We start from the raw sequence: 13,506 nt of genomic DNA on the forward strand, positions 1-13,506 counted from the left end.
CCTACGAAATACTGTTAAGTAAAGTCAAAATGGTATATCTTTACACTTTGATTGCCATTCGTTGAGCTCACAATCGCAATGGGTTCTACTTTTTAAGGCTTTCAAAACCTGTACTCATCTTGTATAGTTTCAATTTCATCTTCACCCTACAAAATATTTAACAATGTGTTTTAATTGTATCCCCTTCACAAAAGGTACTTAAAGTACCTATTTCTAGGGGGATCATTTTTCAAGCATCTTTTTTGGGGGGAGGGGGGGGGCGAAAAAGAGAGATATAGCAAGTAAAAGAAAATATAGCCTAACCAGGCAATTATAGCTCATGTAAACATTTCTCTACTATCAAGCTAGCAAAATCTAGTGTATTGTTCTAGTCACTAAGGCCTTTAGTAGCCCGCAATGACTCAGCCTTTCCATTTTCTCATTTGGAGGTTATAAGAGTTGTAATTTTCAAGCTTCTTTAACATGTCGTTAAAAGATTTAACATAACTCCACACCCTCGGAGTGCACACTTTTGCTGGTATCGTTAATTAGTCCTACTTGTAGCCAGGGTGACTGGTGTGGTGTTTGAACATGTGTGTGAGTGTGGGGGGGGTGGGGGCTCGACCACCAGCCAGCCCGAGGGGGGGGGCGCATGGGTGCAAGGGGGGACGGGGGGGAGGATGCGCACAAGGCAGGTTGCCCTAGATAAGACTGATGGTGAGGGTTTTAAAAAAAAAAAAAAACACTTCTTACGGCCTTGTTTTAGTGCGCCATGGGTGCGGGCACGTAGGTGTGCGTCCATGGGCAGGATTGGCCACGGGTGCACCTGGGTGTGCGCACCCAAGGACGGGTGGAAAGAGGCCCTTAAGTGGTGGGGATGGGTTAATACTTTCCCGCGCAAATTTCTCACATAAAAAGCAAGTTCGAACGAAATGCTACAGAACAGGAAGAGCGCAGAGAGGGTCGGCCAGAACCCGAGACGGAGAGACTCGGCTGAGCAAGGAAATTGATCAACTGTGTAGAGCAGAAGAGAGGGAGGGAGGGAGATTTGGCGAACTGGATCAGGAGAATTGTTGTGTGTTTGAGAGAATAGAGCATTATGGCTGGCCAGTCCAACCCTCAGCTCTCTCTCTTCTCTGCAGCCGAGGTACCTCTCATCCACCTGACAACTCTTTCTTGTCTTCTTTCCTTTCGCATTGAGCATAATCGGTTTTCAGTCACGCAGGTTGAATTTATGGCGGAAGATGAGTTGATAGATATCATTCCAAATGTGCGGATGGACGCTTTGCACATGATCTGTGTACGTTATTATTCATGAATACCTCGTTACCGAAGTTAGGCTTCACATTGCAATGTCTATCTCACAGAATGTGTGCCTAATATGAGAAAACGTTTTCTGTAGTTAGACGCAATGCGTCAGGAAGGAGTGTAACTTCCAATGGGTTGTCTTGATTTTTCAGGGAGATTATGGGCCGTTTCGCCCGCAAATACCTGTGAAAGTACCCCTATGGCTGGCAATTGCGCTGAAGAGACGCAGCAAGTGCAGGATTCAGCAACCGGATTGGATGACTGTAGGTATGTTCTGGTACGGTCCTTGGCTCATCTAGGATCGATTTGACTCGAGATTCCTTCTATGGCTTTCCCTTTAGCTTTTTGCTTTATCCAAATTCCATTTTTAGGTTTCTTGCCTTCATTCCGAGGACACTACTGCACGATCACCGTTTCGTACTGCTCTGGTTCCTGTTGAAACAGTGTAGATAACGAGGCAAATATTGAGGCACACTGAACAACACTTTATTCATGAGAGTTACATATATAGGCAACTACCTCCATGTTGGTAGATCACATATCCACAATCATCTCCATAATTAGCTCAATCAGTTACCTCCTATGATCACTCCAATCCCACACATCACACCAACCTGACATACCTAATTGCCAAGCCACTAGACTCACCTACTGAGGTGCTCACATAACTTCACACTGTCCTACAATCAATAATGTCTAGACCATATGCTATGCCCAAAATATCAATTTGTTCTAACACCCCCACAAATTGATGACCTCATCCCTTGGCAGTAGTACATGGGATGCTCCATGGCTTGCCCACCATCATGTGGCAACACACATGGCCCAAACTTGTGACTCACTCCTAGGATTCTTGGTTTACAATGGGTGGTGTCTCTAGAACTACCAAGTACATTGACAACAAGCACACTTAAGTGACTTAAAGGAGAAACGTATCATTTTAGGATGGACTATCCATGGCATAGTACCTTATTGACTCCAAACACACAATCCTAATCTAAGAGTTTAGGGCCAATGCCCTCCTGGATGAAAGTCTCCTCAGTCGATTCCTCATTGATAGAGGTATTTGCAGCATCTCGGTCTGGTTCTTTCTTCTTGGTCTTCATAGTTTCGGAGAGCACAAGCATATCATTGTTGGTACAGCTCCTTTGTTTTACTGCTCCTTTCTTAGTGAAGTATGCTACCAAAAGAGTAGCCTCTAGCAAGTTGACTTCAACTTTATGATCACATGCATCCCATATGCCTTCAAATAAATCAAATATGAAGAGGGTCTTACCACTTGTCAATAGAACAAGGGCATTGTCTACTCTTGTCCATAGAAGCTCATATGACTCGGAAGTGGGTAGTGTCTTCTTGATGACCTTGTACTTGGGCCTCCTTGTCTTCTCTTCCTTGGGCTTTTCCTCCTTGGTTTTCTTGGCTGAAACCACACTTGTACACCCTTGAGAAGTAGGCATTATGCCAAGTCAAATATGAACTCAACTATGGTTGAACTCTTTTCGTAAGCATAGAGTTCTAAAATAAATCAAATGCGAGGTATAAACTCAATACATTTCTGGAAATCAGAGTTTAGGGAACTAAATCAAATAGGGGAGAAAACTTTTGGATGGTCAATTGCAAGAAATAGTCAAACTTTGTCCATCACCCCCAAATTTCTCCCAAATTGAAGAAATAGGAACTGTAGGCCGAAAGTGGAGAGCTTTGGTGCATCAATCAGAGGGCTTTCAGGTGCAAATCAAAGCTCTTGTAGTCGCCCATTAGCAATAGGAAGCATTTGCAAAGAATCGTGCCATGTTGCCCAGCATTGCACTGGTAAAATTGTGAAGAAAAATGACGAATGCGGCTTCTTCTGAGAACCAATGTCGACCAAAATTCATGAGTAGGAAGCTTGAGGCATTGCTAAACCTCAGCTAAGAGCTTGGAGCCCAATTGCAACAGCAGTTCCAGAATTTCGTGAATTTTTGCTCAGCACATGTTGTGTTGGCACTGCAAATCTGCGTAGAATTTTATCGATCTCTGCGATGGGAAGGTGCGCCCTAAGGAGAGGATTATTGGGCTCGAAGCATTTTGGAAATCAATGGTTGGATGCGGCGAATTCGTCCTCACAAACTCGGAGTAGAAGAGTAGAAGAAGAGGAAGCTCATGTTTGGTTTGGGGAAGAAGGTGGACACGTGGCAGAAGCTAGGTAGGCGTGGCTAGAAGTGGTTCAAGGCTCTGACACCACATGTTGGAACAATGTAGATAATGAGGCAAATGTTGAGGCACATTGAACAACACTTTATTCATGAGTGGTTACATATATAGGCAACTACCTCCATGTTGGTAGATCTCAGATCCACAATCATCTCCATAATTAGCTCAATCAGTTACCTCCTATGATCACTCCAATCCCACACATCACACCAACCTGACATACCTAACTGCCAAGTCACTAGACTCACCTACTGAGGTGCTCACACAACTTCACAGACTGTCCTACAATCAATAATGTCTAGACCATATGCTATGCCCAAAATATCAATTTGTTCTAACAGTTCCCACTCAGACTGCTGATCCAAGACCTAAACCAGTGAGTTCTTGCTCAATTCAAGTTGGCAATACCATCAACTTTTATCGTTGTTCAATAAGTACATCTATAGCATGAAGTTCTCATTGCAATTGACTTTGATTCCTTGCAATGCAAGGAGGTTGGACTTTTGGAGGATTCCATCATGCTACCTAATATACAAGCAAATAATTTTAACCTTCAACATCTACAACTTTTTTGTACCTTTTCTTTTTCAAATCAAGATCTTGCTTTAATTTCATCCAACCAAAGTCAAAATACAAGGTTGATTTTTCAATTGCTGAAACTTGCCTTTATCTTTTTTGTATCTATAGTTGAAAACTTATCCAACAAGCTTTCGTATTATTGACTTCAAATCTTTCAAATCTATTTTAGTATTGAGTATAGTAAAATAAAATGTTTCAATCATGATCGGAGTACACTTCTCTTATACAATCCAAGAGGAGTTGAAAACCTTTGGCTAGCATAACTTTCACTCAGTCATTCAAAATCTTGCTGGAACATGAGCCTCTCTCAGTAGGTTGCTCCAAAGTTCATGGATTGTTGTTAATATGGCCTTGAAGCATAAAACATAGTTCATGGATAGTTTTATGGACAAAGATGCGTGGATGATTCCATGGGTAAGTCTGAGAAAAAATGTAAGGTGGGGAGGAGATAGGAGTTTCAAGGAGTGATTAGTCTCCTCCATGTGGAAAGCAAGAGACTTCAATATTAGGCTACATCTTGTCTTGCTAGATAGGATTTGACCAGGTGCCACCCGTGGTTCTAATATGGATGTCCCTTGTGTAATTGATATCTTTGTGTCATGTTATTTTTTGATAATTTTTTGTTAATTCTAGGAGACTCTTTATTCCAACAAAGTATTGGTATTCTCATGGGCACTAATTGTGCTCCACCTTTTTCCTTACGGATTTGAGTTTATGCAATGATTGAATTCTTATGAGACTTGCCCAAGCGTTTCTGATAAACTTAGCTAGGTTAGGAGATTCATAGATGACATTTTTACCTTAGACATTCCAAACTGTAAAGATTTTACTTACGAAGATTCAAATTCTTCTGGTGGAGAGGTTTATCCTAAATTTTGTAGGTTTAAAAGTAGATATCTATGATACATGACAACAGCCCAAGTATGTTTTGTTGAATATCATACGATTTTTTGAGATTGACTCAAAATGTAACCGGTCTTTGACCAACAAAGGGCAGTGTAACTGACTCTATTATCTCACGAATCTGAAATACAGCCAACTTGAAACATTGCCATTGCCCACAAACAAAACTTAGAGCATATATCTTCACCTTATAGCATCACTGAACCATTTAAGACAAAGGAGGCTAGAATGCCCCTACTCAAAAGCATGAAAAGTGACACCCGTTAGCCCCAACACTAGGCGCCTTGCGGTATTTAGCGTGCCTTAAGAAAACGCAGCAACACCCAATCACCTTCTGTGAAGACCAAGTTCTTGCGATGCTTATCTGTAGCTCTTTTTTGCTTATCTTGGCTGTGCTGGAGGGCATACTTAACCTTTTCATAGGCTGCCCGCATGTCCTCCACATACTCATCTGCCACAAAAATCTTCTCTTTTGTATGCAAAATAGGAGGAACCTTTCTCGCTCCTTCCACTATTTCAAACGGTGCCTTACCCGTGGAAGAGTGCATTGTATTGTTGTATGCATACTCAATCAGCGGCAAATACTGTTCCCACTTTGCTTTGTGCTCAGACACATAACAATGTAGAAAATCCAAAGCTGTAGAATTTGCCTCTTTTGATTGACCATTAGACTGTGGATGATAAGAAGATGAAAGCAGCAGTGAGATACCCATGTTATCAAACAAACCTCCAGAACATGCTGGTCATCCGTGGATCTCTATCGCTCACGATAGACTTGGGCATCCCATGATACTTGAAAACAGATTTCAAGAGTTCCTTTGCCATCTACTCAGCTGTAATCTTCTTCCTTACTGGAATGAAGTGAGCCATCTTGCTAAATCTGCAAATTATGGTCCATATGCCATCATGACTAGAAGGAGTGCGAGGGAGATCAAAAACAAAATCCATAGCGATGCTCTGCCATGGTCTATATGGTATAGGCAAAGGTTGAAGTAAACCGGGCTGTTTCTGCTTGTCATACTTCACCTTTTGACAAGTGATGCATGTCCTGACATAAACATAAGTCTCAGCATCCTTCCGTAGAGAAGGCCAATAAAAGTAGTGCTCTATTGCTTTGATTGTAGCTTCATTACCCCTATGCCCTGCATACGGTGGGGCATGACTTTCAGTGAGCATCTTATGCCTCAATGGCTGCGTTACACACAGCTTTCCATGCATCAACATAAATCCCTCCTTAAGTGTATAATGAGCATGCTGATTGCCCTCCATAAGCTGATCATAAATACGTGCAAAAGTATCATCTGTAGCATATTGCTCCTTCATGGCATCAAGCTCATTGTGATAAGCAATAGTAATTGTAGATACCTGTGGTTTCTTGGACATAGCTTCTGTACGTGGCCTTTTGGAAAGTGCATCAGCCACTACTTTTTTCCTTCCAACCACAAGTACAATCTGAAAATGAAAAATGGAGAGGAAGTTTGCCCATCTCATGTGCTTCTCTGACAACTTTCTCTGAGTGAGAAAGTATCACAGTGATTGATGATTAGCTTGCACATAAAAATCAGCACCTAAAAGATAGTGCTTCCACATGGTAAGAGCATGAATTACAGCTCCCAATTCTTGCTCATACGCATTCATGTTGTGTTCAGCATCTCCGAGCAACCTACGCTCATATGCAACCACTCTGCCTTCCTGCATAAGCACCCCACCAACACTATTGCCGCTTGCATCACATTGAAGAACAAAAGGCTTTCGCAAGTCTGGCAAAATAATAACAGGATCAGAGCATACCTTTTCTTTTAGCTCATTGAATGCTGCAATTTCTTTCTTTCCCCAACAGAAAGGCACTGCCTTCTTCTGCAAAGCATATAAGGGTGAAGCTATGAAACCAGCCTCAACAACGTAAAGGGTGGTAGGATCCACTTAATTACAGCATAGGCTTGCATGTATATGCTTTTGTCGCTTGGCTCATTTGAGCAATTTTGTATCACCCCCTAAACAACATTCTTTTGTTATTACTATAAAAAAAACATTAGTGGGGCAAAAAACAGGACTTGATGTGGCCCTGTTTAGCTCCACTAATGTTTTTTAAAGCTTATGTTAATCGTTGCTTTATAGTGATGTTTATCAGTGTCACTATATAGCGACCGTTCTTTTTCGATGCTAATAGCGACGTAAATACCGACCTTTGTGCTCATCAAATTCATCTAGGTATATGCTTCTCCCGTATTAGCAGACATGCAAATTTTACCTTGTGAAGTTTTCGTCTAAGTTGCAGCCTACTGGTATTACGATAATTCTTTCTATCTTAAATGGTGCGTTGCCCTATCAGCTAGATTTAGATTTAGATGCTCGTTTGGGAGAGACTAAAATGACATTGTTTAGACTTCACAAGCAGTTGTAGCTTGAATGAAGAGATTTGGACTACTTTTTGATTAGCCTTCTCCTTTAGTGCTAGCCTTCGTCATGGCTGAGTTTGCCCTTCACCTCCGGAGTGCCGACCGAAACTCAGTACGAAGACTTTGTATAAATGGATACTCAAGTATGTGTGGGTGTGTGGATTTGTATGTGTGAGAGCATACTTTTATACTATGGTCTAAACCCACTGTTGGGCGTTGATGACGTCAGTGGGGATGTCATAGTAGCTAGTCCTTGCTATGCGTGATGGAGTTTATGGTTTTCAATCTTATGAGTGTGGGCACTGTTTTGCCTTTTATTTGCATTGTAGAATTTTGGATTTAGAACAACAATTCAAATTTCAATACAAATTTCACATGAATGAAGATTAATTATAAGGTAATTCCCTGAACGTTTTTTTGGGTTTTTCTTTTTTTTTTTTGGGGGGTGTAGTCGGTTGGTTGGTTGGTTTTTTTTTTGGGGGGGGGACGGGAGGGGGGGAAAATGGCGTTTCAAGTAGCGCTGGATGCAATTGTAATGTGGCATGTGAACTTTTGTTTGTAGCTATGAACTTTTAACTCCTGTTCCTTCGGTTACTAAGGGGCTTTCAGGAAACTCAAGTTCTTTTGTATTGTGGGCTTTGATTATGGTACACGTTGCTTGCTTTTTCGTAAATAATTGATACTTACACTATAGCTACTTATATTGATGCGTCTCTCTTACCTTTTGTTGCTGCTCATCAGAGAAGCTAACTCAGGTCTTAGAAGATGAGCGGGAGGCACCTCGAGAGTTTCAGCCACTGCCTTTTCATTACGTTGAAATTTCAAGATTGCTCTTTGACTAGTGGGTAATCTGAGTTTAAACTACATACAAAGTAAAATACATGATGATAGGAAATGCATGACTACTTTTCTGCTGTATTTCCACGTAAGTCTCTTTTTAATCGAGCTGCTCTCTGAATGCCATTCTGACATTACTATTGTGATCTTAACAGTGCGCGGGAAGATGTTTCAGATCCATATCTTGTGAGTTTGTGACTCAGTTCTCAAGAGGGTCTTTTATACAATATAGGGCCAGTAATTTGGAGCAAGAACCAAGAGGTGATGCTGGAGACAAATTTTGCGCTACAAGCGGTGAACGTTGGTGGTTTAAAAATTAATCTGTGTTTACTTGCAGGTGCGTTCACTGCTCGAGGACATCCGAGACGTAAGATTTCATAAAGTTGAGAGTGGACTGGAGACTCTTTCAGGCAGAACACAAGCTGTGAAGGTAACTTCGAAAGACTTTAGGTGCATCATTTTATTATTGATAAAAGTGGTACCTGACATTTGTTGGTCTTCAGCTGAAAAATCTTGCAGCGATGGAGGTTAATATAGTGCGCCCATTTATAGTGAGGGCTCTACAATGTTTCTACAAGCATGACAATGAAGAGTTGGTCAAACAGACTGCCACGGAAGTGGAAAGTCAAACTGTTGCATCAGATCGCATTCCTCGTGTAAGGAAGATTTTGTGGCTGCTGTTTTGCAATGTGGATAGTGTGGGATCTTGTTCGGTTAAGGCTACAATCTGGAAACATGAGATTCATAACACTTTTTTCTTTGTACTGATGCAGAGGGTTCTGAGGCCCCGTTAAAGTTGCCATTCATGTTAAGGTGGTATGTTGCCTGGAACATTGCAAATAAGGAAATCTTGACTGTAGTGCCTGTATTTGTAACAGGCCGACTAGGCTTAAATCTCTTAGTGACTCTAACCACAGCAGAATTTGCAACCTTGGGCTACACAAATGATAACGGTACAGGTGCTTTTTCCAGTAAAGGAGTAGATCTCATGTGTCCTAGTTGTAACTTTGGGTTGCACAAACGATACATTATAGGTGCTTTTTCCAGTAAAAGAGTCGATCTTATGTGTCGTATTTTTTATCTGCTCATCTTCAAGAGGATGTCTCACATGCCTCCTTTTGCTGCTTTGGCATGCTTCTTTATATGCGTAACGAAAAGTGGAATCAAAGACTAACCACAAGCATTTATTTCTTATGCATCTCTATGGAAGGATGAGTCATTCAACGAGTATACACAATCCTTTAGCAGTGGTAACATTTCTCAACGTGAATGCCTATCAATAGTAGTTGATGCCATCTAAAATGCTTAAAGAGGGAATTGATCATCATAAATGATGACAAAAGAAAGAAGATATTGCCTTTTGAGTGTGAAAGAATGCCGACCAAATTGTGGGCCTTGTAAGAAAGACATCTCTATACAAGTTGAGACATATCTCTATATGACAAATGTAAAGATCACACCCGCGAGTACCCAAACAAGGGACCAATGATATGCATGCAATGCATGCCAACTTTGCAACTATTGAAGAGAATGTTTGCAATAGTTGTGGGTATGGACCTCAAGCATGATAAAAAACTAAATAGTCGTAATAGGTTATGTGAGAAGTCCAACCAAAGTGAAACAATCCAACAACCCTAGACTAGTTGCTAGAAACTTAAGAATGAAAAAAGAAGTAAAATTGGACTAGTATTGACCAGCTAAATTGAATTTATTAGTCAAGTAAATGAGTGGTTGAAAATACCCTTAATTTATAAATATAGCGCATGATGACATGGCATGATGATGTGGTAGCCATGACATGTTGTAGTTGACACATGGCAACCCGTGAGATGGCATAGGACATGTGGCGGGGCCATCCCTAACCCTTGACACCAAGTGTCACTCCCCAGTCCACCAAAATTCAAGGGAGGCCACAACTACTTGCCAATGGTAGAACAGTTGCATACTATTTGGAAACTTTCCATTCATATACAACCCACCAATATTCAGAGGAATCCTCCACCGTTTTCTAAATCAGACATCTCCATTGCATTCTATAGAGGAAGAGAGTAGTCACCTTCTAACTGTGGACTTTCCATCCCCTCCATTTCCTTATAGGAATAGATCTTGTCCCACTTTTGGGGAGGGTCCTCCACAAAGAGGGGCATTCTTTCACTACTAGTTTTTCCCCTTCCACAAATTATGGAGCAGCTCCTTCCCCATTGCAGTCCTCCCTCTAGGCTCTTGAAGACAACCCTCCTTCACTCCCCTTTGAAGCAGCCTAGAATTGAAGACAACCCTCTCAAAGTAGCTTGCAACTAAGCATAATTTTTTTGGAACTTAAAATCTAGCCAGTATTATGAAGGTGCTCATTGCAGTGCAAGGACACATGTATTTGTGTTCTACCACCTTGCGTTCTTGAAGGACTCTTCCAACAAGTAGTATCCATGAACCTTATGGCAAAGAATTTGCACAAGCAATTAGAATTAGTTGATGTGAGTAGTGGAAGGTGATGCGAAAATCAAAGATGAAGCTACGTTGTGAGGGAAATGAGAGAGAAGTAGACAGATTATGTGGAAAATGCTGGAGGGAATGACAAGACAGAGTAAGTAGATGCCATGTCACTTGGGCAAGAATTATAAATTTTAATAAATTTTACGTGGATGTGATGGGCCACTTTGTAAGTTTTAGACATGTTAGCATTTGCGAAAGTTTTTTAACTATGATGTGATGGGTAGTTGGTGAGGTCCTCAACACGTAAAGATTTGAGGTCGGTCGAGATTTAATCCAATCAAGGGACTTTCATAAAGGAAACTCGCCCCCCTAAAAATGTGCGACCATTAAACGCGAAAAAAAACTGGACCTGTCGGTGAACGCCACTTTGCACCAATGAAAACTAGTCATACATCGTTCTTGACTACCTCACTCGAACCTCCATGAGGCAACCCCATTCTATATCAGTGGCATCTCTCTCCACTAGAAGCACACCTTTCTTCTTGATTTTATCCATTAGCTATAGCGAGTTGTTTGCCTTCATACCTTTCTCGATGCAATCCCTCTAGAAAGATAGCTAAGTATTGTTGAAGGTGCTCTCTTCATTCTTTGAGTTGTTCTTCATGTTTATTCTGATGCTCCACTGAGGAAATGGCCATCCGCTCAAAATCCAAACTCAATATAGATGAGTGTTCAGACTCCACTTGCCACGACGACCCTTCATCTGCCAATCTTCTAGGTCACCTCAGCCCAACACCATTGTTTCAACCTTCTAGCTCTACATAATAGTCAACTTCCACCCCTGGGGTAGCATAGCTGAGTCTCTCTCCTCGCACTCGTCGCTCTTGTTGGATAGTTGCTTGTGCTAGCCTCCTTCGGGCATTGAACTTTGGTTCCGAGACCGCTCCACTTCTCATAGTTGAGATTTCAATGTAACCAATTCCTTTGGCTCAAATACTCTTCATGTCTGGCTATATATCTTCTTTGTCTTTTCGAATGTGTATCGGCCATCAATTAAGGCAAAAAGTATTCAAATAGCAATTCGAGTACTCTCTGTATTCCACACACCGGTCTTCAAGCACAATACCAGTCGATGCCACTCATTTGGAGTCACTTGAATAAACTTTCTGAAGTAGCCCATGATTTTTAGTAACAACTATTTTACTCCATCTCACTGGTTAACATGAACTCTTTTTTTAAACCTCGACACTGATCTTACTATCTCGGTTAACATGAACTCTTTTTTTAAACCTCGACACTGATCTTACTATCTCGGTTCTCTAAATCTCTTACCTTGACAACTTATCGATTCGGAATTCAATTGACCTTTCCCCAACAGGGTTGCCAAAATGTTAACGGTCTGGTTCCCTCACCCGACTAACTCAAAAAGGTATTTGATGATGATAACCCAACCCAGTGCTGCGCTCGGTGAAGATGCTCCCTCTTGCGGTCCTAAGGTAGATGTGCTCGGTGCAGAACAAATGCCAACATATATACACTCGGAGGTCGGGGTTAGCTATCGTAGGAGAACCGTGTGATGGCGGGAGAATAGCGAGTTGTGTACACACTTTAAAACACTTAGAATATGGAGTAGAAACAACAATAGAGTTGAATAGGAAACCAACATTCACTTATATTGAATCAAGCCAACTTGATTACAACCAAGTCGCCTTGGCTTGCAGTGAACACTCCCTATCCTAGCAAGCTCAGGTTAGAAGAAGAGAACTCGGCACACTGCTCTCTTGTTCTCTTTTGTGCTTGTTACAACCATATCATTCTACCTAAGAAACCACCTTCCAAAAGGATATGTGCTTGGTGCGCCAACCTCCATCTGCTGATTGGTTGTGACACTACGATCTTCTGCACCCCTGCTACAAAACTAGTGCTCGGATGACTCCATCACTTCCATTTGAGGTTAGCACTCGGTGACCCCATGCAGCTCCATGTTAGCCTAACGTGGGGGCCAACATAAGTAGTACTAAGTAACACCTAAGTAGTACCTAAAAAGTAGTGCTCAAATTATGACAATATTACCTAAATAGTACTAAAAAGGGGTGTGACAATACTATCCAAATAGTACTAAATAGTACAAAGTAGCATATGGCAATGGTACTTTGCATTTGGGAGTATGACAATAAGTACCTAAATAGTACTAAATAGCATATGGTAATGATATTTAGTAGCTGAGAGTATGATAGTAGTACCTAAATAGTACTGAGTAGCATATGACGGTGGTACTCAGCATCCAAGAAAAATATGAGAGTAGAACCTAAATAGTCCTAAATAGCATATAATAGTAATACTTAGAATCTCAGAGAATATGATGGTATTAAATGGTACAAAATAGCATATGATAGAAGTACCTAACTAGTATTGAGTAGCATAAAATAGTACTTGTTAACCCTGTGGCAACAAGGGCCACAAGTGCAGTCTAGGACAACAACTATGAAGAGCATTGTGTGTGTAGAGTAGCGACAAAGCTCCGCTTGTAATATCTTGATCTTGAAAAATGGTATGATGAATCTTAAAGGATGAGGATAGCCAAAATCCTCTCTAGAAAAGATCCAATCATACTTGCAAAATCAGGATCTAGAGAGAGAAAGACTAAAAGCCTACACTTTCGAAGGTCCCTCCACTTTGTGTAGAGACCCAAAAAGTCCCTCCACTTTGTGTAGAGACCAAAAGGTCCCCCCCCTTTGTGTAGGGACCCAAAAGGCCCCCCCTAAAAGTGGAGGGACTCCTGTCCAAAAGGTCTCCTACAAAAGAGGTCCCCACCACGGAGGTACCTATGGATTGTGTAGAGACCAACATGCATAAATATCTCTCACTGGAATTA

General features: G+C 41.3%; 1 protein-coding gene across 3 annotated transcripts; it reads left to right on the top strand.

Moving 5' to 3' along the window:
• The first annotated feature begins 895 nt into the window (after window positions 1-895).
• Window positions 896-9,251, top strand: PSF2. Of its 3 annotated transcripts, XM_087391755.1 has the most exons (8): window positions 896-1,126; window positions 1,205-1,279; window positions 1,440-1,554; window positions 8,103-8,202; window positions 8,354-8,384; window positions 8,536-8,628; window positions 8,702-8,854; window positions 8,972-9,251. In XM_087391755.1, exons 1-8 carry the CDS (start codon window positions 1,079-1,081, stop codon window positions 8,990-8,992), a joined length of 636 nt encoding a protein of 211 aa, XP_087247881.1. In that variant the 5' UTR covers window positions 896-1,078; the 3' UTR covers window positions 8,993-9,251. The 3 variants fall into 3 exon arrangements, with proteins under 3 accessions (XP_087247881.1, XP_087247880.1, XP_087247879.1); XM_087391754.1 differs by having other exon boundaries at window positions 1,197-1,279; window positions 8,702-9,251; XM_087391753.1 differs by having other exon boundaries at window positions 8,702-9,251.
• Window positions 9,252-13,506: the final 4,255 nt, after the last annotated feature.

This window comes from Dipteris shenzhenensis, chromosome 20 (assembly GCF_047967505.1).
Source record: "Dipteris shenzhenensis isolate YYH24624 ecotype China chromosome 20, Dip_SZ_1.0, whole genome shotgun sequence".
NCBI classification, from domain to species: domain Eukaryota; kingdom Viridiplantae; phylum Streptophyta; class Polypodiopsida; order Gleicheniales; family Dipteridaceae; genus Dipteris; species Dipteris shenzhenensis.